The sequence below is a fragment of the Falco biarmicus genome, chromosome 13 (genome assembly GCF_023638135.1).
Source record: "Falco biarmicus isolate bFalBia1 chromosome 13, bFalBia1.pri, whole genome shotgun sequence".
Classification (NCBI taxonomy): Eukaryota; Metazoa; Chordata; class Aves; order Falconiformes; family Falconidae; genus Falco; species Falco biarmicus.
In genome coordinates this window covers 22444717-22469430 of record NC_079300.1, presented here as the reverse complement: position 1 = coordinate 22469430, position 24714 = coordinate 22444717, and the positions used below count along the sequence as shown (strand labels likewise).

Genomic DNA, 24714 nt, shown 5'->3' with positions numbered 1-24714 from the left:
TTTACAGGAAGGGTCATTCCTTTCCCCACCCTAGAGGGCATAACAGTTCCTCTTGCTTCTCTCCCTGACTCACAAACTTTTCTTACACCTCTAGGAGCACTTAAAGGCAGCAGCAGATTTTGCTGTTTTTCTACATAGTAACTGACAGAATGAACACGCTAAAAGAAACCTTTGATACCATTAGCAGACATAGAAAAGAACAATGGAGTCATGCATTACTTTGTTGTGTTATGAGTACAGAATACAGAGAAAAATTCTGAATTATTTTCATTAGTTTCTGTCTTTCTAATTTAACCATGTCATCATGGCCTGGAAATATGGAAAGAAAAAGCACTTTTATAAATAATAAATCCATGAATTATGTAGTGTTACTACAAACACTAGTCAAAGGTTAAGCCACTGACAGCATATGGTCTTTCTTTAAGCTTCTTTCTACATATTAGTAACCACTGTGCAATCTCAAATTTGTGTTAGAAATATCAGTATTAGAAATAGCAGTGAGGTATCTAGAGGTAGAGCAAAAGGGGGAAATAAGAAGAAAGAGACAACAATTGGCTTATCTTGCAAAACAGACAGAACAGGATAAATTGCCAAGTAGAAAATACTATACTGAGTTATTTGACAGCTAGTGGAAATACAGCATAAATGACAACACCTAATTTGAAGTAATTTCAACTGAATCAGTGTCCTCACTGCAATGATTTTCTTTCTCCCCCCCTTGTTGTTTTTTTTTTCCTCAGCACCTTGCAGGGTGTTGAATTGTGCAAGTTTATTTGAAGGTGAAATCAGCCACATCACAGCCTGCTGTCATGAAAGCTATGATGAAAATGACAATCAGATTAAACCGCACCAGAGGCATGGGAGAAGATATTTGTAAACACGAAAGTCCGTCAGTTTGGTTGCACCTATTGCATCTAACTCAGTTTCTCTGGCATCCAGTTTGATCTGATCTTTCACTATCTGCTAGGGGATAAACACATTAATGAAATGGGACAATCTTAGAACTGGCTGCATGCCTACAGGGAGTTACAGAGAGGGTCACTTATACTGGGAAAAGCACAGGAATAAGGCTGTCGATGAAAGTAGTTTTGGTAAAGCAAAAAACTGGAGCACTAAAGGTAGCAGGAAATAAATTTTGGAAATTATATGGGGCAAAAGACAAAGTTGTCCAAGAGTCAGTGGAAAGACAGAATCCACAGAGACACCAAGAAAAAGAAATGTGTTGCTGAGAATGATGTATGCACAGGTTGCTAATAACCTCTGCATTATGTCAAAATGGGAAAGTGTCCAGGTATCATCATGCGACACACAAGACATACTTTTCGTTTCTTTCCTTACTCCCCCAACTTTCCTTCCTCAAAAGACCCTATGTGTATTGATGAATGTTTTGCAAAAGAAAAGCAGACTAGCATGATAAGAAACATTTTTCCTAATGATCAAATTCGCAAGCCTTTCGATATCCCAAAATTAAATGTGCATAATAAAAAAAACATTACCATTGATTAAACTGGAAAGACAAATGTAATAAATAACATCCATTAAAGGCCCAGGTTATACTATGGAAAGCTGTTCAGCACACAGATCTAATACTTATGCATGAAAATCCAATTGACAAAATAGGCTATAACCATTCCAAAGAACCTACTATGTATGGCCCGTCATGTAAATAGTTACATATAATGACACAGCCATTATGGTCTGTAAGGCTCTGGATCAGTGAATTAAAATTTCACTGGTAGAACAGTGTTTGAGCAAACAGGCTTAAAAGAGCTGTTTCATAAACTATGTCAAGACCTATCTTAGCAACTCCTAATAATAAATTCACCAATTAACACAAGTTGAGTTGCTAAATTTTGGAAAAAACTAGTTACCTACGTTACAGAAGCCAGCATTAAAGTCAGTATTCTTGAATATGTGCCATACAGATATCACTGTCCTTTACAGTTTCAAGTAACAGAATAAGCTGTTTCAGATGTCAGTTGCAGATAACTCATAGAGGGTAGATTTCCTTTTTTAGCATTATAGAATCATAGGATCATTCACATCAGAAAAAGACCTTTAAGAGCATCGAGTCCAACCACTTACATATAAGCACTATAGCAAGCACGCAATACCGAGAAGCTCACATATTCTTTACAGAAATTTCATTTTTAATTAAAATTATTGTGTTTATAAATAGGTAAAAAAATGCTACATAGATATTGGAATAAATCAATAAATGAAAGAAAAAGGTGTCTAATACAAAGTCACTAAAGCATAACTGAAATATGTCTGATATTGCATTTATAGGAGAGCAGCCAGCTTGAGGAAGGGCAAGAAACACACTTGGTGTCAGTGGGAAAAGAGACAGGTCCACAGCAAAACAGCAGAAGCACCAAAACTACAATCCAAGTCTAGTTCTTTTCTTCAGGCTCTGGGGGAATGAATGCCATACACTCTTCAAGAGTGCAAACACTGGCAGACAAAGGCTTGAAATAATTAAGACAGTTATAAGGATATGCTTCGAGATGCCTTTCAAGTGTAAGGTTCTTTCCCATGTGTAAGTTACACTTACAAGTTTTAAATGCAAGCCTGATGAGAAATGTCTCACTGTTGCTGGCTAGGGCCTGATTCAGGGGTTTGCTTACAGCACCCAGCTGAGTCAATAAAATGCCTATGAAGTGTGTCATCCTAATGAGACAGTGGCCTTAGGGTATCTAATCCAAGTGTATAAAGTCCCCATGCAGTTAATGAAAAGTAAGGCAACTGCTTTCAAAGAATTCAGGAAGAGCAATTATAGCTATCATTATGCAGAGATGATGTAATCACTGCATCAGGTACCCACACATAAGATTCTGCCTGTGCCCTTATTTGAATATCTCACTATGACATCACTTTCCAATCTGAATGAAGCCCATTGCCACAGCACAGACCTTCACCCAGCAGTCAGACCTCAACTGCTGTATTGTGCAAAGAAGGTGAAAGGATCAACGACCTTTCTTCCAAGTATCTGACAGAAGGATGGATGAAAAATGGCATCCTTGTTTGATCTGGTCATGCTGCTCAAACTGCTGTTACTAGACTTGACTTGCCACAGCAGAAAGGAAGAATGCTGCTTGTGTTGGTGCCTTTTGTTTATCAGTGAGCAGAACTGCAGCTGTTTCCCCTGTCCTTACGAAGACAAACCTTGCCAGCACCACTACCACTCATGTACAGAGCACGCAAATTGCTGGTGGTGCTGCTGGTTTTGTTCAAATGACCCAGGCTGCAAATGTTGCTGCAGTGGTGGGAATTCAGCTTGTCAGTATTATGAAAGCGGGTGCTGCAGAAACGCTGTCAATGAACATCACTCAAGAACACCAGGAGTTAAGGGCTCTGTACAGACCATAAAGGCCTAGAACCGGGTGTCAATCTTGAATAATGATGCTCATGTCAAGGTGATGGAAAATATCCAAGGAAGTATAATAAAAGTTATATTGTATTTTCAAAAGGGTAATGTCCACAGGCTAAGAGGCAAGTTAAGACTATCAAGATTTGAAGAGAACAGGGGTTAGCACATCCTGACAATCAGTCCTCTTCTAAACTAAAATAAGAATAATTTTAAAATGCCATTTGAAAGTCTTTGCAAATAATATAAAGAATCAGTGGTAATAAAGGTGCTACTAAGAATTAACTTAATTCATTCTAGGAATCAGAAATAATTCAGAGGTAATTAATTTCTTAAATGACTAAAAATTAGGATGATCATGTGTAAATGTATGTTATGTTAAGCAGAAATGTCTTCAATTCTTTTTTGGAAATGGAAAAACACTTAGTTGTGCTACTTTCTTGAGGAAATATTCCACCTTGGAAATGCAAAAGAAAAACATTTTGACATTTATTGTCTTAAGTTTTCATTAAAAAGAAAATACTCTAAAAATATTACCAAAATTATCATAAAAGAAAGCATTTAATACCCTCTGAAACAAAATAAAGGGTTTCGTTTGAATTGCACAAAATGGTTTTCCCTGCTCTGGTTATTTCTTGTTTCTATTTTGAAAAATAATCAAAGAAAAAGAGACAAAATACATTTCACTTTGTAACAAACCCAACCGAACCGTGTTCTTTTCATTTGGCCACCAGCAATAACTCAACAAATTCAGACAGACCTACAAAGACTGTTTATTGTTATTGTTGGCGAGACTATTCAACATATAGTGAAATAATTACAAAAAGGAGAAGAAAAAAAATGGATTCTTGATAGTGATAACCCAATTGTTTGAATAAACACTACCGTAAAAGGATGGTTAGCATGCAAAGCAGAACTGCTTATGTTGTAATTTTGTGTCTTAGATGGTGCCATTATATTCAGATATTTTTGTTTGAGTCCTTGGGGTTGTTTGGTTGGGGTTTTTTTCCAATTTTATTTAGGTCAAAAGACGTTGTGTCAAGGTTTAGAACCAGGAACAATGGGTCTGTCATTACAGCAGAAAGGAGTGTCTCCAGCCGTGCTTTCCGTGGCCAGCTTGCCTCTCCACTGTGTAAGCAATTGTTTCTCCAACCATTTATGCTGCCACGCAAACACTGCATTTGTGAGTATATAAATAAAAGCAAGACCAAAGCTGAAATAAGTGAAAACTTTCTATCATTGTATGCCCAGTGTGTAGCAAAGCACATTGCCTCCCATACAGAAATAAAATTCAGCTGAGGAAGAATTACCTCGGAGCAAAACTAGTCAAGAAACACATGCACAGAGATGACTTTCTAAGGAGGAGATTAGACCACCGTGAAAGACCTGTCTACTGTGAAGCTTGCAGGGAGAGAAGGCAGCCAAAAGATGTGGAACGTGTAGAATCAATTGTTATAACTATGTCTGCATTTAAATCATAGTGAGAATGGTGCTCAGGACCATATTTTCACCAAAACTCACCATAAAGATCATGAGTGGCAGTGCTTAGAGCACAGCAAGTCAAACCTCTCTGAACACTGTCTGGATGACCACAAACTGATCTGTGGGTTCTGCAAGAACTCACTGCACAATGATCACAAGAGTGTTCTCCTGGCAGTCATGTGTTCAAGACAGGCTGCTTCCCGCTTTGATACAGTTGAGAATTTAGAAAGGGTATTTCTGCTCCTTCTCACGCCTCCTCGGGAAAGAAACTTGAACATATGGTTGACAAGCTATATTAATTCTCGGCACAGCACAAGAGTCAGAAAGGTGGTTTTCCCACCGTAGAAACCCCAAAGGAACAAGACCATAACTACAGCATCATGAGCCAGACTCAGCTATTAGAGACTGAAGGATATGTATGTGGGATGGGAACAGAGATGTGCCATCTCGGGAGGGGAACCTTCATTTCATACTGCAGGACCCAGCATGGAGTAAACACCAATTACATCTGCAGAATAAAACAGTAAATATTTTTTAAACAGAAATATATGCTTGAACAGTAACTGCTTCTTTCTTCCCCTGCAGGCAAGTTACAGATTGTCCCTCTTCAGTCAGCTTTATGTTTATGCCCCTGCTGACTAAGAGGCAAAGCGGTCACATTTTTCTGAGGTACCACAGCAATGTCACTCCTTTTAACTAAGACTTGATCCATAGCAGCTAAGGGGCTGAACAGATTAGATAAAACAATTTTATGACTTCCTTTTAATTTTGATCTTTGCATATAAATTCACAAATGTTGGGGACATAATGAAGTTGCATGGAAAATAACATTCAGAGAGGTAAAAGTGAACTATGCAAAATGAGAAACAGCTGGAAGCATTACATTCTCTATTTTGAAAAAAAAAATCTTAAGTTTGAGAAAAGTTATATGAAATATTTGTGCAGGATTTTCTAATGTGACATTGTTTCCTGATGTTAGCTGAATGCCACTGGAATTTACTATCAGCCTTTGGTATTTTTGGTTCTGTTCCTTCACAGTTCACAATTTTTCATGTCAGAAGAGTTAATCACGCCCTCACCTAACGGCCATCGGAGGAATGCATCGGCAGCCACAGGCATAACACGGGCTATGCAGGCACATTTGCTGCCATCGTTTTAACCTCATACTGACATAGTGAATTTTCAAAGATAATAGAGAACTACAATAAATTAAACTTCAGGATTTACTTCATGTAATGAAGTAAAAATTGTCAAACCCAATTTGGGGGAGATAAATTTAAGTAAGGAAATAATAATAAAGTGGCAATTAAATTCCAAATTTTACACACACAAATATCTTCTGTCAGGGCTTACCAGGAGCAGAGATGAGAGAAAAATAGTAGAATCCTTATTCTTGTCCCATGTCCTACCAAACCTGAATTTTTTTTAAGCTCAATTCTATCATTATGCCTCTAGTAACCACTACATTTTAGTACGAATTTGGAACTACTGACCTATTTTTTGTGTTTGTTGTTTTGTTTGGTTTTTTTACAGTATGCCAAGGAATTAAACATGATCTAATGCAAGTTAATCTGTTAAAAAAACATTTCAAGACCTATAAGGACACCAAAAGAAAGGAGATTCGAAATGGTTTCTTAAGATTATGTTCTTTATGGACAAGAAAAGGAGATGATGGAGTTGCTTGAAAACACAGAACTTAAAAAACAAAAAGAAATATCAGAATACATAAATATACATCCAGTCAGATATCATATATGGATAGCCTTATTCAATACTCTAAAAAGGCTGCTAAGGGGGAAAGCCAAGTTATGTTTTTTTGCAATCTGCACACTGCTTAGTGAAAGAAATAGAAAATGCAGTTCCTTCCATTTTCTAACCTAGTCCACGTCTAAGAGGAGATCCCCTAAAAAAACTTCAACTCAACTTTGATGAACTGTTCTCTGTTTTACAGGGATTGGTCCCATCCCTTAGCAGAATAAAGCAGTCAGAAACTAAAGCAAAACAAATATTCTCTGTTCTTTTAACCCAGAGGTAATGATTCCAAGGCATGTTTCCAGTACTCCCAAATCCAAGCAAGCAATATTGTTCCAAAGCTCATCTTTAAATTCCTTGTTTGATTTCAGTGCACTGCCTAAAAACACCGTCAGAAGACCAAGCTCTACGTCCTCATCATCCTACACAGAGTAATGAAGCGTGTGTGTGTACCAGGATACAGCTTGTGAAACTCCAAGAAAAGAAAGAAAATATCAGACTGTTAACTTTTCGTGTCTAGAACTTATAGACACTGAACCACTCCCAGTTGCAGGACCTGTTATATACCAGACCATTGTTTACTTGAGGTCTACTGAAGACATTAATAAATTGTAACATATATGCAAGAGACCATTATACTTTCAGCCTGTTATAGAGTCTGAAACCATACAAGTTCGAGTAAATAAAACTACACTATCAATTTAAATACTCTATTTGTAGGAGACAATGTATTTCAAGCTCACCTTTTGAGAAACTGAAGCATAAATTGAATCATATCACATTCCTACTGTAGTCAATATATTATTATATATGTGATATAAATATGGTACATGGAAGGGTCCAATGCAGAAAGAAATGGATGTACCATGTTTGTATTTAAATATCTGTATGACAGATCAAATAATTTGATCCTGGTCTTGACCTTCAACATGATGACATCATAGCCACATAATTTTCATTATACATTTCATAGATACTAACAAAATCAGGATGCTATTTGCATAAGATCCCAAATGCATGTTACAAAATGCTGATTATTGTCACTTTTAGTGTGTTAGAAGATGGCATTATGAAATTCCCAGGAGGTATCTTAGCATTTTCCAAGACCACAAACTGCATATCTCTCACATACATTTCATGCTATGATTGGAATTTCAGCTGCATTGGAATTTCAAAATTAAAATCTACCAAACAGGGGCCTTGCAAAAAAAGCAAAAATGAAAATGAGCAAAGATAGAGTACTTAATTTTGTACTACAGAGTGTTTTTTTCCTTCACAGATTTACTGGACTTGTCTCACAGAAGCTGTGGATTTCTTTGAGGTAGAGTTTGATGAAGTTGCTGGTATTGGTCCCGATAACATTGTCCAGACAGAACTAGCTGGCCAGCTAAGCAAAAACCAGTATCAGAACCTTGAGATACATAGTCTGGATCCAAATACAGAATATGTTTTTAAAGTCTATCCTGTCAATGCAAGTGGTTGAGGAGAAGGAAACAAGATCTGTAAGGTATTGTAGATCCTTCCTATACTTCATAGAGTTGCCTTAACTTTCTTGCCTCCACAATTGTTTTTTACCCCATGTATTTATGAGGGAGACTGATTAAATAAAATGTTGCTATTCACTTATCTAGGTAAGTGATACTAAAATTTACACTGGATTTTTCCATACGTTATTCTTTCTGGCTCAGTTTGCAATAGCTTGAACTATGTAGACTATTTCTCATTTTTTCTAGCAGGGATGCAGTGTCAGGATTACATCAGACAAGTCATTATAATTTATATTGCTTTAGAACTGAGACTGCCTTTGCACTAATCCCTCTGAACACACAGAGTAGGAGTATGAAGTGTCAGATCCAAAAGCTTTCATGCTAGAACAAGGCAGCAATCGTTAAAAGAGAGGAAATAAACAGAAAATTAAGAATATTCTTTGACACCTTTGGACACGAGTCTCCTTTACTGTGGTTTTAGAAGGGAAAGAAAAGTGCTGCAAAGCTAAAACTTAGAAGGAGTAGGAAGGTATTCAAAAAGGTGTCAAAAGTGAAGACATTTAATTACTTTAACACCCTTTAGGCATCCCAAATCTCTTGCTGAAGTCACCTTTAGTTTTTCATGCCTTGCTGAAAAAATACATACTTAAATCATGCTTCCTCTTAGTGAATTTTCAGTAAAGGGTGTATTGAGGAGCTGCAGTACCTAAAAATGGTAGGTGTTATTCTCTGGTTCCATCCACGCTTCACAGACTTTTCCTATATCAATTGCATCAAGTGCTGTCCCTTTCCAGGCTTCTTGTCCCTTATCATATTTAGAGAGTAAAAGTCTCAGCTCTGAAACAGCATTCAGACTTCCCACTCACTTCACAAGTTTTAATGACAAATGACACCTTCCTGGACTGCTCCACTTACCATACTTAAAACACTGAGCACAGGAGGTTTTGGTTTTTTGGTGTGTGTGGTTTTTTTGTTTGTTTTGTTTTTTTGGGTTTTTTTTGGTTTTTTTATCTAATGCATTGGAATGCTATATTGATTTTCCTTCTGAAAATTGTTCTTTGTGCATGGAGCACAGTCACATCAATATTCCACAGAAACACAAACTCAACATCTGCTGTAATTTACAGGAGAGTTTCATATCAAATGAAAATGAGACAGCATATGTGACAGACTTTTATAAATTTTCTTTTTAAAAAGAACTACCTCTGTTCCTTTTGCATAATATCAGACTATTTTACTTCACCAGTTACACTACACAGAAAGCTTGTAAGAACTTTTTTTAAAATCCAATGCCATATTTTCTTTTAAGCAGGGGATTTATTCAGAGCAGTATCATTATTCATGTCTAACAGTTACCAAGTCTGTGAGGGAATGTAACTGTGATGCCTGTGACAGATCACAAGGAGCCCAGGCACCAAACTATGAAGGGGAGGAAGGTGACAGAAAGTTTTGTTAGACAGCAGCTACTATTTCATTCTTTGGACTAGAGCTGACGCCATGTCACTGATATGGCAAAATATCAAGTCCCACAAAAGAGGTTATTCAGCCATAGGGTGTTATTTAACAGTACAAGCAGGTTTCCCAAGTCTGTATGCAGCTCTCATAAGCAAAACAGAACACTGTGATTTTAGGAGTGAGGGAACTTCTCTCAGCCCAAGAGCATGATTGTTGGCTTGCATCTGAATCACAGCCATTTGTCAGTGTGTGAAACACCATGAAGTACCACTATATCCTTCTTGCATGATCACAGAAGCTGCTACAGTGGCATGATCTCTTTCCCGAGAAGATTTCAAGACAGTTGACTCAGTATAGGCTCCTAATGCCTCAGGGAGTGCCCAAAGGTATCTATCTGCACAAGGCTGACAGATGACACTAGACTTGGAAGATGCAATTCTGGAGCAGCAATTAGGAAGAAGGCAGGTTACACTCAAACATCTAAACTGGCAAACAATGTTTATGATTTTGGCAACTGGATCCTAATTTAAGTCAGTTGAAGGAATTACACTGCATTGCCCTGGGTAAGGGATATTTTTGAGTATGTGTTGAGGTTGTGGAAGATCCTGGATGAATGACAGAAACTGAAAGCTGCCTTGTCAACCAAAATGCAGTATTAAACAGCCCTGGCAATCCATGCAAAACTGTGCCACGAGGCAAGTAGCAAAGAATCCTCTAAGGATGAAATTCACTGTTCCTTGGAGACTTTCAACAGAGTAGGCAAAAATTTGTTGCCCCAGAGAAAAAGGATTTAGCTGTGTTTGCCATGGGAGGAGGAATGAGAAGCACTAAGGATGCAATTAGAAAACCAGGAAGGGAAAATGTTGAAATTCTGAAATCCTTGCTCCCATTGCTGCCAGTACTACCGTGCTTGGAAGAGGTGCAGCTGTTCACAGTGACCTGCCACAAATGGCCATGGACTTTGCGTTCAACTTGTCTCTTGAAACTGTCAACCACAGAAAAAATGATAATTCTAAATGGTGGTTTTGTTACTATTTACCATTTCATCATACTCTTTTCAATTAAACCTTTGGAAAGAGATTTTTCAAAATTACCTTGGAAGCCAAATGCAAAATGACTTTTAATAGGATGTGGGCTTCTAATTTCTGTGGTCATATCTGAAACTCTTTCCTTAAATGACCATCTGCCAGAACCTAATGACTATATATTGTATTAATCACTGTAATGTTTGCCACCAAACAGTTGCTTGTTTTCAGTGTAATTTTTTTTAAAGAGCACCATTTTTATTTTTCCTCCAAAATAAGTACTTAGACTTTCCAAAGTTTAACATAGATAAGACAGTTTGACTGCTTTGAAAATGCATCTGTAAGTGATAAGTTCTTTTGAAAATAGACACTAATTAAATCCTATCCCCCAAATAATAAATATATGGACCTCTTCTATACTTTAATACATTCTTATGTCTTACTTGCAGATAGTCATCTCAGATGAATATGGGAAAATCGAAGACAGGTGGGAGAGTCAGAAGAGTATTCAGGGTACTTTGCATACTTCAAATAGACGATGAATGAAACCAGGGATTCTTTTTTTTTTTTTTTCCTTGAAGAATTCTAAAATGTGTATGCTTTCTTATGCAATATGCCATTTCCCACTGAAATTAGCAACCAGAGATCTAACAGTGAGCCCTTCAGACTATTACTGCTTTCTGGCAAAGAATAATAATAATTAAAAAACCCTGCCTTTTCATTAGCTTTTCTTTTTTCAGATGCAGCTCTAAGACCTAAGAAAAATGCTATGCCATGCATAAAAATATAGTATAAAACACATTATATTTGAGGGACCTTGGCAGCTTCAAAGGAAATAAATGACATATTTGCATTATAAGTTAACATTCCAATTATTGTTTCCTATGAGACCATTCAATACCAATTCACAAAGAGCTGCAGGAGCCTATATCACACTTTCCTTATTTTTAAAGTGCAGGGTAATTTCATCTATACATACACACCTTCGGTCTCAGCCTCACTCAGCTGAAGCACAATGCGCATGCAAGCACAGGACACTGGCAACAGGCAGGACAAGAATGTGGGCAGGCAAAATTTTATCTCCTTACACACGCACTTAGTAATGGTTAGGTTTACTTGACTGTTGTGAAGGTCACCTATGTGAGTTCTGGAGTACCAATTTGTTAAAAGTAGCTGCAAGTAAAATCAGGAGAAATCACAGCAGCTCTGATCCAAGGAGCAGGAGTTACTAGATCCACAGCAAGTTACTGTGTTGAAATAATCATCAGTAATGACTACTGTCCTTCTCCATGCAGGAGTGATCTTGCACGGTTCCTTTCTTTCACTTCAGCCACACCAACAAGCTATGCATATCTAGCTATCTATGTTTTTTACACACATATATTTATATGTACTTATAGGCATCTCTTCATATATGCTTGAACATACATGCACACACACACACATATATCTATGTATTTAAATATATTTACAACTCTCTTTGCCCCAGTGCTATCAAGCAGGGCATTTACATGGGAATGGAAATAGGATCAGGGCCACTACTAGCTCTTTTAAACCCCTTCTGTGTATTTGTATGTTTGTGTCTTACCTTCAGCACAGAATAAACTTTTATGGAAAATCATGTATTATGAGTACTTCCCATGAAATCTTGGACCTCCTTCTGCCTTAAGGCAAACAATAAAACTTAGGTATAAAAATTATTAATATATAATTTTTCTATTACACCTTTCATTTTTGAAGCTCTGGTTTAGTTTTGCATAGTTGCTGCAAGGTAGTAATATTCTACGCACTTTGTGGACGGCTAATGTGAAAAAAGAGTCCGAACAAAAGGCAACAAAACCAAGATCTGAACTCTGAGAGCACCTAGTTCTCTATCTTGTGCTAACCAGTGAGGGATTAGTGATGCTTCAGTTAATATGTATGTTCTTGCCAGGATCTCTGTGCAGTCTTTTATGACAGCACACTTTTCTTTTGATGAAGTCTCTAGGTAGGGGTAAAGGCTATTAAAAGTAAGCAAGGTTTGCATTTTCAAACGTATTGAACAATTACAGCACTGTCTGATATTAAGAAGCTTTTTTTGAAACATTTAAAGGGGCCTGATGATCACACATGACAAGCACCTGCATCCTAAAACTTCAGCTAGGTTTTTGCAGAAATCAAAATGTCTGAGCTCTCCAGATAGTAAAGGCCAATTATTTCTTCAATACCCGTGGCTTTTTAAACCCCTTCCCCAGACAGCAACATTTGACACCTTTTACAAGGACATGTGAGTTTTTGCTGATGCTCTATAGTTCCCCAGAAGCTCACCCATCTGGTATTCCTTTTAGTATAATTCTCTGTAGATGGATAAGACTGCAATTTGGATCAACTGTATAAAATCCTTTTGCACCCCCTGGCTATCCATTGGTAATAGCCTTCTGTACCCAGCAGTTCTTAAGAGATGCAATTTGCAGTACGTAGTTCTGTGCAACAGCCAAGCAAAGCTCCAATCCCCATTTCATGTAAACAGTGCCTCAGATCACTTGAATAGGGAACATTCTATCAATATCACTAAGAGATCAGAATCAGTCCAACCCTGCAAAGCTTTAGGATTTTTATTAATTATTGTGGGGCTGCTGGAAGCCTATGTTTCTTTTCAAACAAATTACCTTTCAAACATCTCTATCTCAGCTCGCTTTGCTTTTTTTCCAGGGTTGCCTCTTTATTTTCATGGGAGAAAAAAAATGTAGTAGGTTCTTTACATACAGTTCAGTGCCTGCCTATTGTGAGCACCTCCAAATCCCATGGGGACTGGATGTCTACAGCCCAATTTACTGCACTCCTTTCAATAAGCAGGCAAGGCAAAGAATAGAATGATTTTGCTTATCTACTGCTTGCTGCTCAGTTGTAGCAATAGGTGGGGAGGCAGCACCATCTCTCACCCCGTGCAGAAATTTTTCAGCTGCATGCCCTGAAATTGAAATTTTGAGATGTTTATAAATAAATAAAAACCTGCCTGTATTTAATGCAGTGAGATATTTGCATAATTACTTTTCAAGGTAATGAGTGTAACAGAAGCCAAAACACAGAAGGTTGAATATCTTTAGAGAAGCCTGTGCCAGCAAATAAACACAGAAGTCTTGTAAGTATCAAATTGCAGAGCAGTTTAGAACCGGTGTAATTTATTTAGGGAACAATAAGCATCTATTCATGCTGGGCAGGTGGCCAAGGTGAACAAATGAAAGACGTATATGTAATTGAATATTAGATGAGCCATCATTTCATTTCACCACCATTTGTCTCTTGCAATATCTGTAACCAACCCTGCTGAACAAAACATCACAAAATAATGGTAGCTGTCAAACTACATCCTCCAAAGCCAAGCAAACAGCTGGGCTGAAGCAAATAATGACAATTTGAAAGAAAATCTTCTGATGGTGGCTACCGATTTTGTTAAGTGATAAAATCAAGACCAACACCAGTCTAACACAGAGATATAGTCAGTGACATCTCTGCCTTCCTGGATATTATTATATAATAATATAATTATTCCTGGAAATTATATAATTTAATTATTCCTGGATGTAATTTAATCATAAATTAGCTGGCCAGTAGGAGATAGGTTGGAGATGCAGCTGCCTAACATGTATTGACACAAAGCAACTAACCCATGATCCTGTGTATCAAATCTCAGGCATCAACTATTAAGCTGAGGTATTACAGTATTTTATTATCACTTGCTGCATAACCCATCAGGAAGTAATTAGTATCAATATTATTCAAGGGACTGTAGTGTCTTCTTCAAGAATATTTCCAAGACCATTATAGAACTTTGGAGAACATCGGTCTGCCTGTAAGACATTATTTCTACACAAGAAGAGGCAGTGGTCTTTGGGTACCTAAATCTTTAACTGACAATGTTGACTGAAAAATATTCCAAGCTTTTTCTAACATAACTACTGTTCACAATGTGATGAGACTCACATTGCACCTCTGTACAATACGTAAAAGCGACTTGATAGCTGAACTGAAATTCTGAAGTACACAACTACAGGTAAGTATTATTTTAAGCCACTGCATTTTAAGGAAATAAAGCATAGCAATAAGTACACAAATATAAACATAGCCTGTTAAAACTGTTCTGTTTTGACTGCAAAGCTGTGAATTAGTGTTGCTGAGAAATACATTCTAAAAACTAGGAGGTTCTGCAGTAACAGTTAGGAGAGACACAAAAATGAAAAAAGAACTAATAATCAAAATGGTTTGGACCAAGTCCTGTTTCTATCTTATAACTCCAAATGCACAGCTTTTAGTCCCCCAAAATGCTTCTCAAATCAAAATCATCTGGATAATGGAGAGCTTTAAAAGATACAAAAATACCTGCATAATAAAAGACAGACTAGATACTAGCAAATAAAAAATACAAAAATAAGGATGAAACATGTCCATAAATGTAAAAGGTCTGGCTACTTTCTCCTGCCATACAAAATGGAATCAGAAGTGTTATGTAACCAGAACAAAATTCAGGCTTAGACATCTCTTCACCTGAAAGTTAACAGAAACCTGTTGATACATAAAGACATAAATGGAATTACTGGAGATCAAAGAGGATTTACACAGAAAAATTAACCATGATCCTGTTCTCTTGTGTTACTGAGGTCCCCAAGCTTTCACTAACATTATCAGGAGCATTACTATGTGTAAGAGAATGAGGTACTCAAGATCCAGCTAAGTGATGGCAAAGGAAGAATAAAATGACAACCTGCCTGAAAGGTGTAAACGACTAAGAGGAAAAGGAATAACTTACTAGGTAGTCATGTCACAACAGTGTTAAGAACTCACTCACTGCTTTGACCTAAACAGTTGGTGTTATACAAAATCTAAATCAACAGTCAATGGGTTACATATTGGCAAAGCCTTTTCAGAGACAAAACTGATTCCAATGTACAAAGCAGTATTAGAGAGAGTCCACAGGACAGCAATAGCCAGTCTCATCCAGTAAGGTACATTTCAGCTTAAGGAAGAGGAGGAGGACTTTTTCTTCAAAAGAGATTTACTGGAGCATGCAGGTCACAGGAAATGTAACCTATCAGCCTGGAAGTTCAAACCAAAACCACCTTGCCCCAGCCAGTGACTCAACAAGAGAAGTGCCCAGAGTAGTTTGACCAGACCCAGCTATCACAGCCATATAGCCTACCTGTAGCTCAAATACCTAGGAAGTATTTTTGCTTTGTTTTGTTGGGTTTTTTTCCTGGCATGAATTCTAGCTTTATAAAGTGTAAATGGTTTGCTTTCTCAGCTACACAGAATTTGTTTCAATCATTTCATTATCTTGCAACATTGAAAGTGCTTTAAAAATTCATAAGAAAATTTGCTTCCTTCCCCTGCATTTTTTTGCCATACATATGTTAAACAACACTTCAGAGAGAAATCTCAATTGTCAAGAGCTCTTGCAGCCATGCATCAATCTTTTTAATAGAGTTCACTGGGGTTTCTTCCCCCTCTTCACAATAGTAACTAAGAAAGACTCTATAAATTCTGGGATTTTGGTCTGCAAATAAAGATCTTCTGGACGTGCCCTTGCATTTATAAATGTGTTAGTTACTATGAGATTTTGCATTGCTTACTTTTAGCTGCTCGTGGCAGGAAACAAATCACAGTCAATCTAAAATCAAGTCATTAATTCTACTACAACTCAAATGCAGTAAGAATATTTCACAAAACTCAAGCTGAAGGGGGAAAAGTATTTTTTTTTTTTTTAAAAAAAAAGACCTTTTCAAAGCTTGCATTCCCCAAAACATTTGAACACATCCATGACTTCCCAGGGATTTGTGTTTATTTTTTCTCAGCAAACAATTTGAGTAGAAATGACATTGTATTTTCTGGCAATTTCACCTTCTGAAATGTTCAGCTTTTCATCAGAACGCCTGCACAGAAAGTATTATTTCTTCATTTTAATGTTACTGAATATACACCTGATTTGCACAGACAGCTCTGAATGGGCTAACTCTTGTTCTCCCAACACTGTTTATCTGAAGGTTAAAAGTCAAAATGGGGTTCCATAAGAAAAACTAACCATCCAGAAACCAATTTTTCAAAGTAATTTTCAAACCTCATAAGACAATACAAACTAACGATGCAGAACTCGATGCTCCAAGAACTCCTTTTAAGCTAAAGAAGCAGTGGCTTTTGGTCATGAATTCTAAGCGCTCTGGATCCAATTTACAATAGGTGTGCTGAATGAATTGTCTTATATTACATCTCACAGAGTGATCTTGTAAGAATAGTCAGGTTAGATAAATGCACAGCCTAGTGTGCTATCCACTGTCTTTAACAGTGATCAGCAGCAAGCAGAAGACTGTAAGAATGGTTATATTCTCCAAGGTATGGCTTAAGGGTTTCATCAGCCACAGATAGCTCCTTGGTATCTAATAGCTCACAAGGATTTCCTTCTTTGAATTTGTCCACTCCCATTCTGAGACCCCGAGAACCTTTTGCCTGTATTATATACCTCTATTGCACAAAGTTTCACCCTCTTCAGCAGCAAAATCAAACTTGAGTTCAGAAGTTCATCATACTGGACTTGTGTTTAAAATTCCTTTCTACCAGATAAAGCATCTAATATTGCCTAACTTGTCTATGAATGACTACAATCATGTAAAAATGAAAATATTTCCAAAAAATAACATACATGGTACTAAAATAAGACATCTGCAAAGGGACTTTCTAACAGAAGTGCCAAGTGAACCCAGGCATGTCTTTCATTAAAAACTTATGAGGAGCAATATTTGGAAACTTGAAAAGTAGGAGGTTAGAAGTGGATGAGGCTATAACACTGTGGAGTAATTTGGTAAAAATTCTCGTGAATTTCTCTTTTCTCATCAAACATTTTCCTAGTCAGTTATTCACTGAGGAATAAACTTCAAACAACCCCTCATTCATTTCTTAGCTGTGTTATAAAAGTAGAAATCAAATCATCACAAGTTTATCCAACCAACCAAACACCTACTTGTGGGGTGATAGAAAATCTTTTGTGGGCAGCATAGTCACATTTCCATTATTTCAGCTTCCTTCCCTGATTACATTGAAATGCAACTGGAAAGCTGAGTAAATTTGGCAAAACCCAGTATCTCAGTGAAAAGCATTTTCAGGGCAGACCTTGAGCAACCTTAACCACAACTTATCTGATCAAAAACCTGCAACTAAAGCTTTGCACAAAGGGCTGGATGGAGCTAAAGATAAAGCATATAACATTCATTTTATCACCCAATAAAAGTAATTGCTATCCAGCTGTATCATTAGTCCAATTTCAAATGCAAACCTTGGTGCTCAAATAAGAATTATTTTTATTTCAAAGGCTGTTTTCTCACCTCCTGCCAATGTGAGATTAGTCAACATGACATTGATTGGAGGAGATGAAAGTGCCAGAGATTTGGAAAGGGAAGGGACCACATTTTCATGGTAATTGAAGACTAATTATACTTTTCTGGCAAATAATTGCTACATGTCCAATGTTCCATCAACCCCCCCCCCCCAAAAAAAAAAAAAGGGGGGGGGGGAGGGAATGGACAAAACCCCCTTCATTTTCCTTAGCATAAAACCTGATAAAAATATACACATTTATCTCTCCTCCTGGCTACTTTATAAAGTAGTCAGTCCTCTCTTCCTCAGTATCCTAACTCCTGCCTACAGGTTACATAGCAGAATATATATTCACTGCTTTGGGCTAAGTTGTGGTGGGCACAGGGTACCTAAAAACCAGATGTTGCAATACCAGCACCTGTTCTGTGAAATGTATTGTTCCATTTATTAGAAATACACTTATCCCAGGGACTGCATGTGTTACCCAGGGCAGATAAGATTTAAAAAAAAACCTGTACGTGGCTTTTTTTTTCAAAAGGAAGGCATAACCTAGTTTCTCTCATTACTTAGCACTTTTGAAGGTAAATAATCTGAGCTAGAAAATCCCTTTGAGAGCACATTGCTTGGCTCAGCGTCATTGGCTAGCCAGACTTGCTAAAGAATATGTTTTAATAGGCTACCATCTGCAACCTTCCTATTATAGTCTCTTTTCCAGGATGTGTGATATGTGATAACTTTGTTAAATGCATCAAGAAGTAATCTACCATGCAACATTATTTCAGTGACACACGCTGGAATTCAAATTATGCCATTCCTTTCCAGAATTGACCATAACTTCAAGGAAGAATGTAATTCTGAGAGTTATGATGTGTATTTGAACTTAAGTTTAAGTCCTTTAATTAAACATATCCATATCCTCTTTTTACATATTCATAGCCTCTTCTCCCCCATCACATATCCACAAATGTCCCACTCAAGTATTTTCTAGACCTGTTGGAATGCTCCAAAATCCATGTGGCATCTTTTTCAGAGATTAGTTCTGAAGAAGGTGTCATAGCTGTATGAACACAGCGCCTTCAGTGAATGCCTATTGTTGTATGCCTTAGTGTACTATTGCGAAGAAAATCGGACATTTAAATATGAAGCATATTATCAGTCCACATTTTGTACTAAATTAGTAATATGTCACCTTGCTGTTATATTTCTCTCTTTTTTTCTTCTCATACATTGTACAAATCTTAGATTCTTAGCTTGTCTATGTTCAACATCATTATTTTGTTTTATGGGTGATAAGAAACTTCTGTACATAACCAAGGAATAACGTTTTAATTAAATCTGCTTTCCTTCCTGTGTAATATAATGAGCTGACTTGTTGAACCTTTTGGTAATTGTTGCCAAATACCTTTAGCTTATTCATCCAGATTTTAGCAAGGGTAGAATATTGTCATGTTTCAATGCAATTCAGGGCTGAGATTTCAGAAGTAGAACAGAAGCATGTGCTAAGCCACATTAACATATGTATTTCAAAAGAGAACATTAACCTGTAAAAATACATACAAAGCTATTTTGGTGAATAAATCTACCTAATTTTGTGGGAGGCTAAAATATCTTTGTCACTGAGTTGAGTAGGAAGTTTGAGAACAGTAAGACCTCAGCAGGTACAAATCAGTTTAGTTTCCATTTATCAGAATGGTGAATTTATTGCTACATTAAAGCCAATCTACTTAATATTTGGTATTAATTCTATTTTCAAGTCCACCAATAGCCATGTGACAACAGTGGTGTGAGTGAATAAGCTCTGGAGCAGGCGTTTAACATGGCTAGGTATAGACTCTGTGCCACATCTCTGCAGTTAACCTCTAGATTTGGGAGCTCAGAGCACAAGCAAAGCAATGGAAATCAATCCTACTAGGGGAAGAGGAGAGGAGAGGTGATATTCCTCCTATCCTAGATGCATCCTGAATGACTTTGAGGAAGAATGTAGAATTTCCCCATTTTGTTTCTTTAATTCACAGTACAGTAAAAAAACATGTTACATATTGTTAATGAAGTGCTCGGTTGCACTTCTGGGGAGAATTGTCAAGTCCCATGACTTTTAAAAACCAAGATACTGAAGAAATGACAATGACATTGAAAGTACAGAAAAAGAAATGATGGGAGTGGTAGGATACTGGAACAGGTTGCTCAGAGAAGTTGCACATGACCATCACAGAAAGTGTTCAAGGTCAGGCTGGATGGAGTTTTGAGCAACCCAATCGAGTGAAAGATGTCGTTGCTCACAGCAGAGAGGTTGTCCAACTCTCCGTTAGTATTGTCCAACTATCGTTAAAAAAATATGTTTTCCCAGGGTGGTTTATCTGTTTGGTCAAGTGCCATTCTGGCCTGCTGTAGTTTTTATTTTGTTTTATGCCATTTGTTTTCTTTCATGCCAGATCTTTAACTTAGCTTTAGAGTTTGGTTTGGCTTTGTATGGTCCTTGGCTTTAACTCCAGGTTTCACAATATAAATCCTATTTTTATCTCCCCGGTGCACTTTGAGATCTGCATAGTCAAATGGAATGAGGAAATTAATGTCAGTGTGAAGTGCCATATTGACCTTTACACTTTCTTTTTTCCTTCTGAAAAATTGTTTTCATCATGTTCTTCATCCACAGCACCTAGCACAGTGGATTCTCTGTGCTCGATTACTGACCTGTCAATGTTTCTGCACTGAAATCATCATGCTCACAAGCCAGTGCAAAATTAATTAGTAACTATGAAGGAAGGAAATAGAGCCATTAAGGAAGTAATTTTTAAAGCTCTTAGGGAAGCTGTTTTCTGTACATTGGAAAGAAAAAGCCTACCAGAAACCTAAGTGTAATTTCAAGGAATAAGATGTTACAAAATAGGATTTGAAGATGCTAAGTCAATGCCTGTAACATCATTATCTAGTAAGAAGCCTAGAGCGTAATGGATTTTCAGGTCACGTTCACACCAAGAAGTACTGAAAACTAAGGACAACTCCTGCTCCAACTCATGCATGCTAGCAATAACATTGTTGTGAAATGTTTAACAGACAAACAGACAGAAAAATTCTGACTGAGATAGGAGTTTTCAGTTTGATTCCAAAGTGAAAGCAACAAGATTTGGATGAAAGCATTTAGCACATAAATACTATATATATATATATATTTGAACTCTTTCCCTTTAGAAGCTCTTCCACACCATACACATTATCATATACACAACATCGGTGTAGGCATGAGCTCAGAGTTCCCCCTTGAACTGCTGCCTGAGGAGACTACAGACCACAGGTTAAGGAAATGCATGTCCTTTTGGATCAACAGTTAATAGCAATTTGATTATCCTCACAAGGTGTAATGAAAGTTAACACTTAGAATTATGCAACTAATTTTCACTACCATCCCCCATTATCATCAGCTGTCAAAAATCACCTTTTATAATGTACTTCAAACAAATTTTCTACTTAAAACACTACCTCTAATCTCAGAGAAAAAACTAATGGGTATATAGTATTTCAGCATACACATAAATTATCATTAACTCCTAAATTAGAGCAGCTCCTCAGGTTTTTTAGACAAAAGCTGCAGTTCTGATTAGTTTTAACTGCATGGTGAATGCTCACCATTAGGATGCTCAGTGTTCATCAGAAGCAGACATCTAAATTAGAAACTAATTTTGAAAATGGTTTACCCTAAATTCCATTTGCATCTCAATATTAGATGCAGATTAGATGTCAAACTTTAGGCACTTGAGGAGGCAAAATATGAACTTTCAGTAACATAAATACTAGAATATAGTTTTACACTTGTCTTTTTCTACTAACACTTCAATGAAATAAAACATTACCTGAGTGCAAGCAAGGATTCTTAAAATGTTCCTAGTTCTGTTAACCTATAATGTTAAGCCTTATTTCTAATTGAATCTTATTCACACAACTCTCGATATTTCTTTGTTTAGCCATATAATGCCTCTTTTCATCAGATAGTTAAGGGTACCTAAACAAACAAGTCAAAATCCAAAATGAAGTGGAGCTAATATTTTGGGACCTAAGACTGACAAGCACTGATGAGTTCCTGTGCTCGCTCTGCCTCCTTTTCTCCATATAGAAAAAAAAGATCAGCTACAGTCTGCTGTTAGGTAATTATCAGTGGTCAGGATGCTCCAAAATACATTCCATTTACAGAAGATAGATCTTGAGAGAAAAAAGGTTAGACCATCAGAGCTGGTCCCCAAAAGCTTGGCCCAACATCTCGTACCTTAGGATATGGAAAGTTAGGCATGGAAAACTGAGAGCCTTTTCTTCTATTCCACTGCATAATAAGGAATCTCTGGTTAGCATAAATCACCAGAAGATGCATTTTCTATAACAGTTGTCAGTGTTACTGACTCTTGCAGTGTTTATGCTGCTCAGTGGAAGAATACTTTTACATTATTTGTACCACTAAGGAGTTGTGTGGGTCCAGGCATAGTGAGAACAGACCACCACCTTGATTGCCGCACATGGTTTGCAGTGAAATGCTACCCCAGAAACTGGCATAAACAGCAGATGAAGTCTAGGACAAAAATGAAGATAAAATGTACTGTTATAATTCAAACATAGGCAATGCTGTTACTACAGGTTTACGGACAGGTATATAGGAAACAGAAGGAAAACCACGTGTTTATTTAGTCTATATGTTCTTGTATTTCATAGCTATTATGGCTTTCTGTCCCCAGCTATTAAACTATTAGGACACCTGGGCCCAGGAGCGTGCAGCTCAAAATTCTGTACCCTGGAACTTTGCGCCTCCGGGAAAAGGATCTTAATTTGGGGTACCCAAATCTTCCTTACCATTCTATTCATATTTAAACCTTTACCTTCAGCCTTATGGATTTTTTTTAAACGTCAGTTTAGCCAGTAGTTAGTTTAAACTCTTCTTCTAACAAATCAATAACTGTCTTTCCCTCTCTGGAGAGCTAGTGTTTTATGCCCCTCTAAAGAATGAGTCATTTCCTACAACGATGAGAAACAACACCCTGTTAACACTTTATCTGTTCTTAATTTGTCTAAGGGTTAATCTAAGAAAACTTTTTTGTTCTGAAAGAGGTGTTCAAATCTCAGGTGAAGGAAATCTCAGATGCTGAAACTACATTGCTATGTAAACACGTAGGTTAGCAGTCATAAGTGTACAACCACATAAAAGGGATTCCTGTATGACATTAAACATCAGTCTAATTAGGCACAGCAGCAACAAGATATTTTGTGTAAGTTCAAGAGTGCCATAATACCCAGTTTAAAGTTCCTGTTCAAAATCAGTCAGAATAGGTATTTGAAAACTGATGCAACTAATATAATTGCATTACTCTTGTTATTGTTTAACAGGGTAAGGATATTTTGTCAGAGATGCACACCTGAAGAGACTTCCTGTCCAAAAGCTCTGAGTTCAGGTGCCAAATTACTCCTAGGTATAAATTGTTTAAGCCAGGCAGGAATGAAACTTGCAATCTTTTAATTGGTAGTCAAATACTTTATTCGTTACACGGCTGGCAGAAGCATCCACTTCCTCAGCATTTACTTCTAGTTGACTTAGATATCTTTTGCTCTCATGATGTTTCTGAGAAAACAGTCCTATGCATTTTGGGTGGGTTTTTTGTTTTTTTTTTTTTCAATTTTTTTGAAAGAACAGACTAGAATCTTATTCAGAGCTTTAAATTCTGCTGTTTGGTAGGGAAGTGCAGGGCTCACAATGGCTGAATATTTTTGTGTTTCAAATACCACTGTTTTGAGAAATGCAGATGTAAAAAGTACAAAGCCGCTAAGCTAGTATTCAGCTAGAATTCAATCCATGTCCACCAGTCCTTCATTAAATAGGAATAAAAATCTCAGCTAAACTTTTAAAATTAGTTAATCCATCAACTGATGATGTTATAGATTGGTCTTATAGAAAAAAAAAAAAAAGGAGAAAAAAGAAAAAAAAAGTCTTATTGCTAAAGAAGTCTTCCAAAAGGTTGGAGATCACGCACATGCTATGGCTCTCTTTAAATGGAAGAGTTCAATTTAATGAAGGGCTTGTACAGTTCATGGCATTCGATAGATATCCACCTAGTTTCAGCTCTGCTTGCTGCTCAATACCATGCACCTTACTAAGCACTATTCAGCAGCAATTAAGGCTGAATCAGCAGCCACTGAAACAGGTATTTGAACTGCTACACAATCAATTGTCAGGTGACATAGATGTGATGGACCAAAAACATGGAGCGATGTGTAGGAACACTAGCTACTGGCCAGCACGCTGCAGTGCAGAAGGTGACAGGACTTGCGTGCATAATATAATCACAGGAAAGTAACAGGACCCTAAATATCAATGACCAGATGAACAAGGCACCCACCTCCCTGTAGCAAAATCCTCCTACCAATTAACTGGAGATACAATTTCGGCTGCTCTTAAGACTAAGAGTTAATTCTATCTATTTAAGCAAAAATGTTGCTTAATGTGTAGCTATTCAATCACTCATGGCATGACATGAGCAAAGACCCATCTCCTTGCATGACAGTTCATAGCAAACAGGGTGCAGGAAAGCTCTGTTGATGTTTTACAGGCAGTATAAACTGCAGCCTCTAAATGGGTTTATGATTTGGTAATTTGATAGATTATTAACACTGTGACAGCCAGTATGTTATACCATTTTTTAAATAGTATATATAAAAAGAATAAGTTCTGCTAGACTTTTTCTCAAATAAGAGTCCTACTGAGATGGACTTTCTCTTTGAAAGCAGGTTTAGAGAATTTATTGACTACAGGTTAAATTACTCAAATGCTACC

General features: G+C 37.1%; 1 protein-coding gene across 1 annotated transcript; it reads left to right on the top strand.

The window, feature by feature from the left end:
- The first annotated feature begins 2880 nt into the window (after positions 1-2880).
- TRIM42 (tripartite motif containing 42) lies at positions 2881-11110 on the top strand. The gene is given in 14 exon segments (XM_056358883.1): positions 2881-3060; positions 3063-3348; positions 4386-4598; positions 4601-4786; positions 4789-4824; positions 4827-5080; positions 5829-5964; positions 6383-6491; positions 6493-6578; positions 6581-6654; positions 6657-6854; positions 6857-7190; positions 7873-8108; positions 11018-11110. Coding segments are annotated over 14 exon segments (2301 nt in total). The 5' UTR covers positions 2881-3000.
- Positions 11111-24714: the final 13604 nt, after the last annotated feature.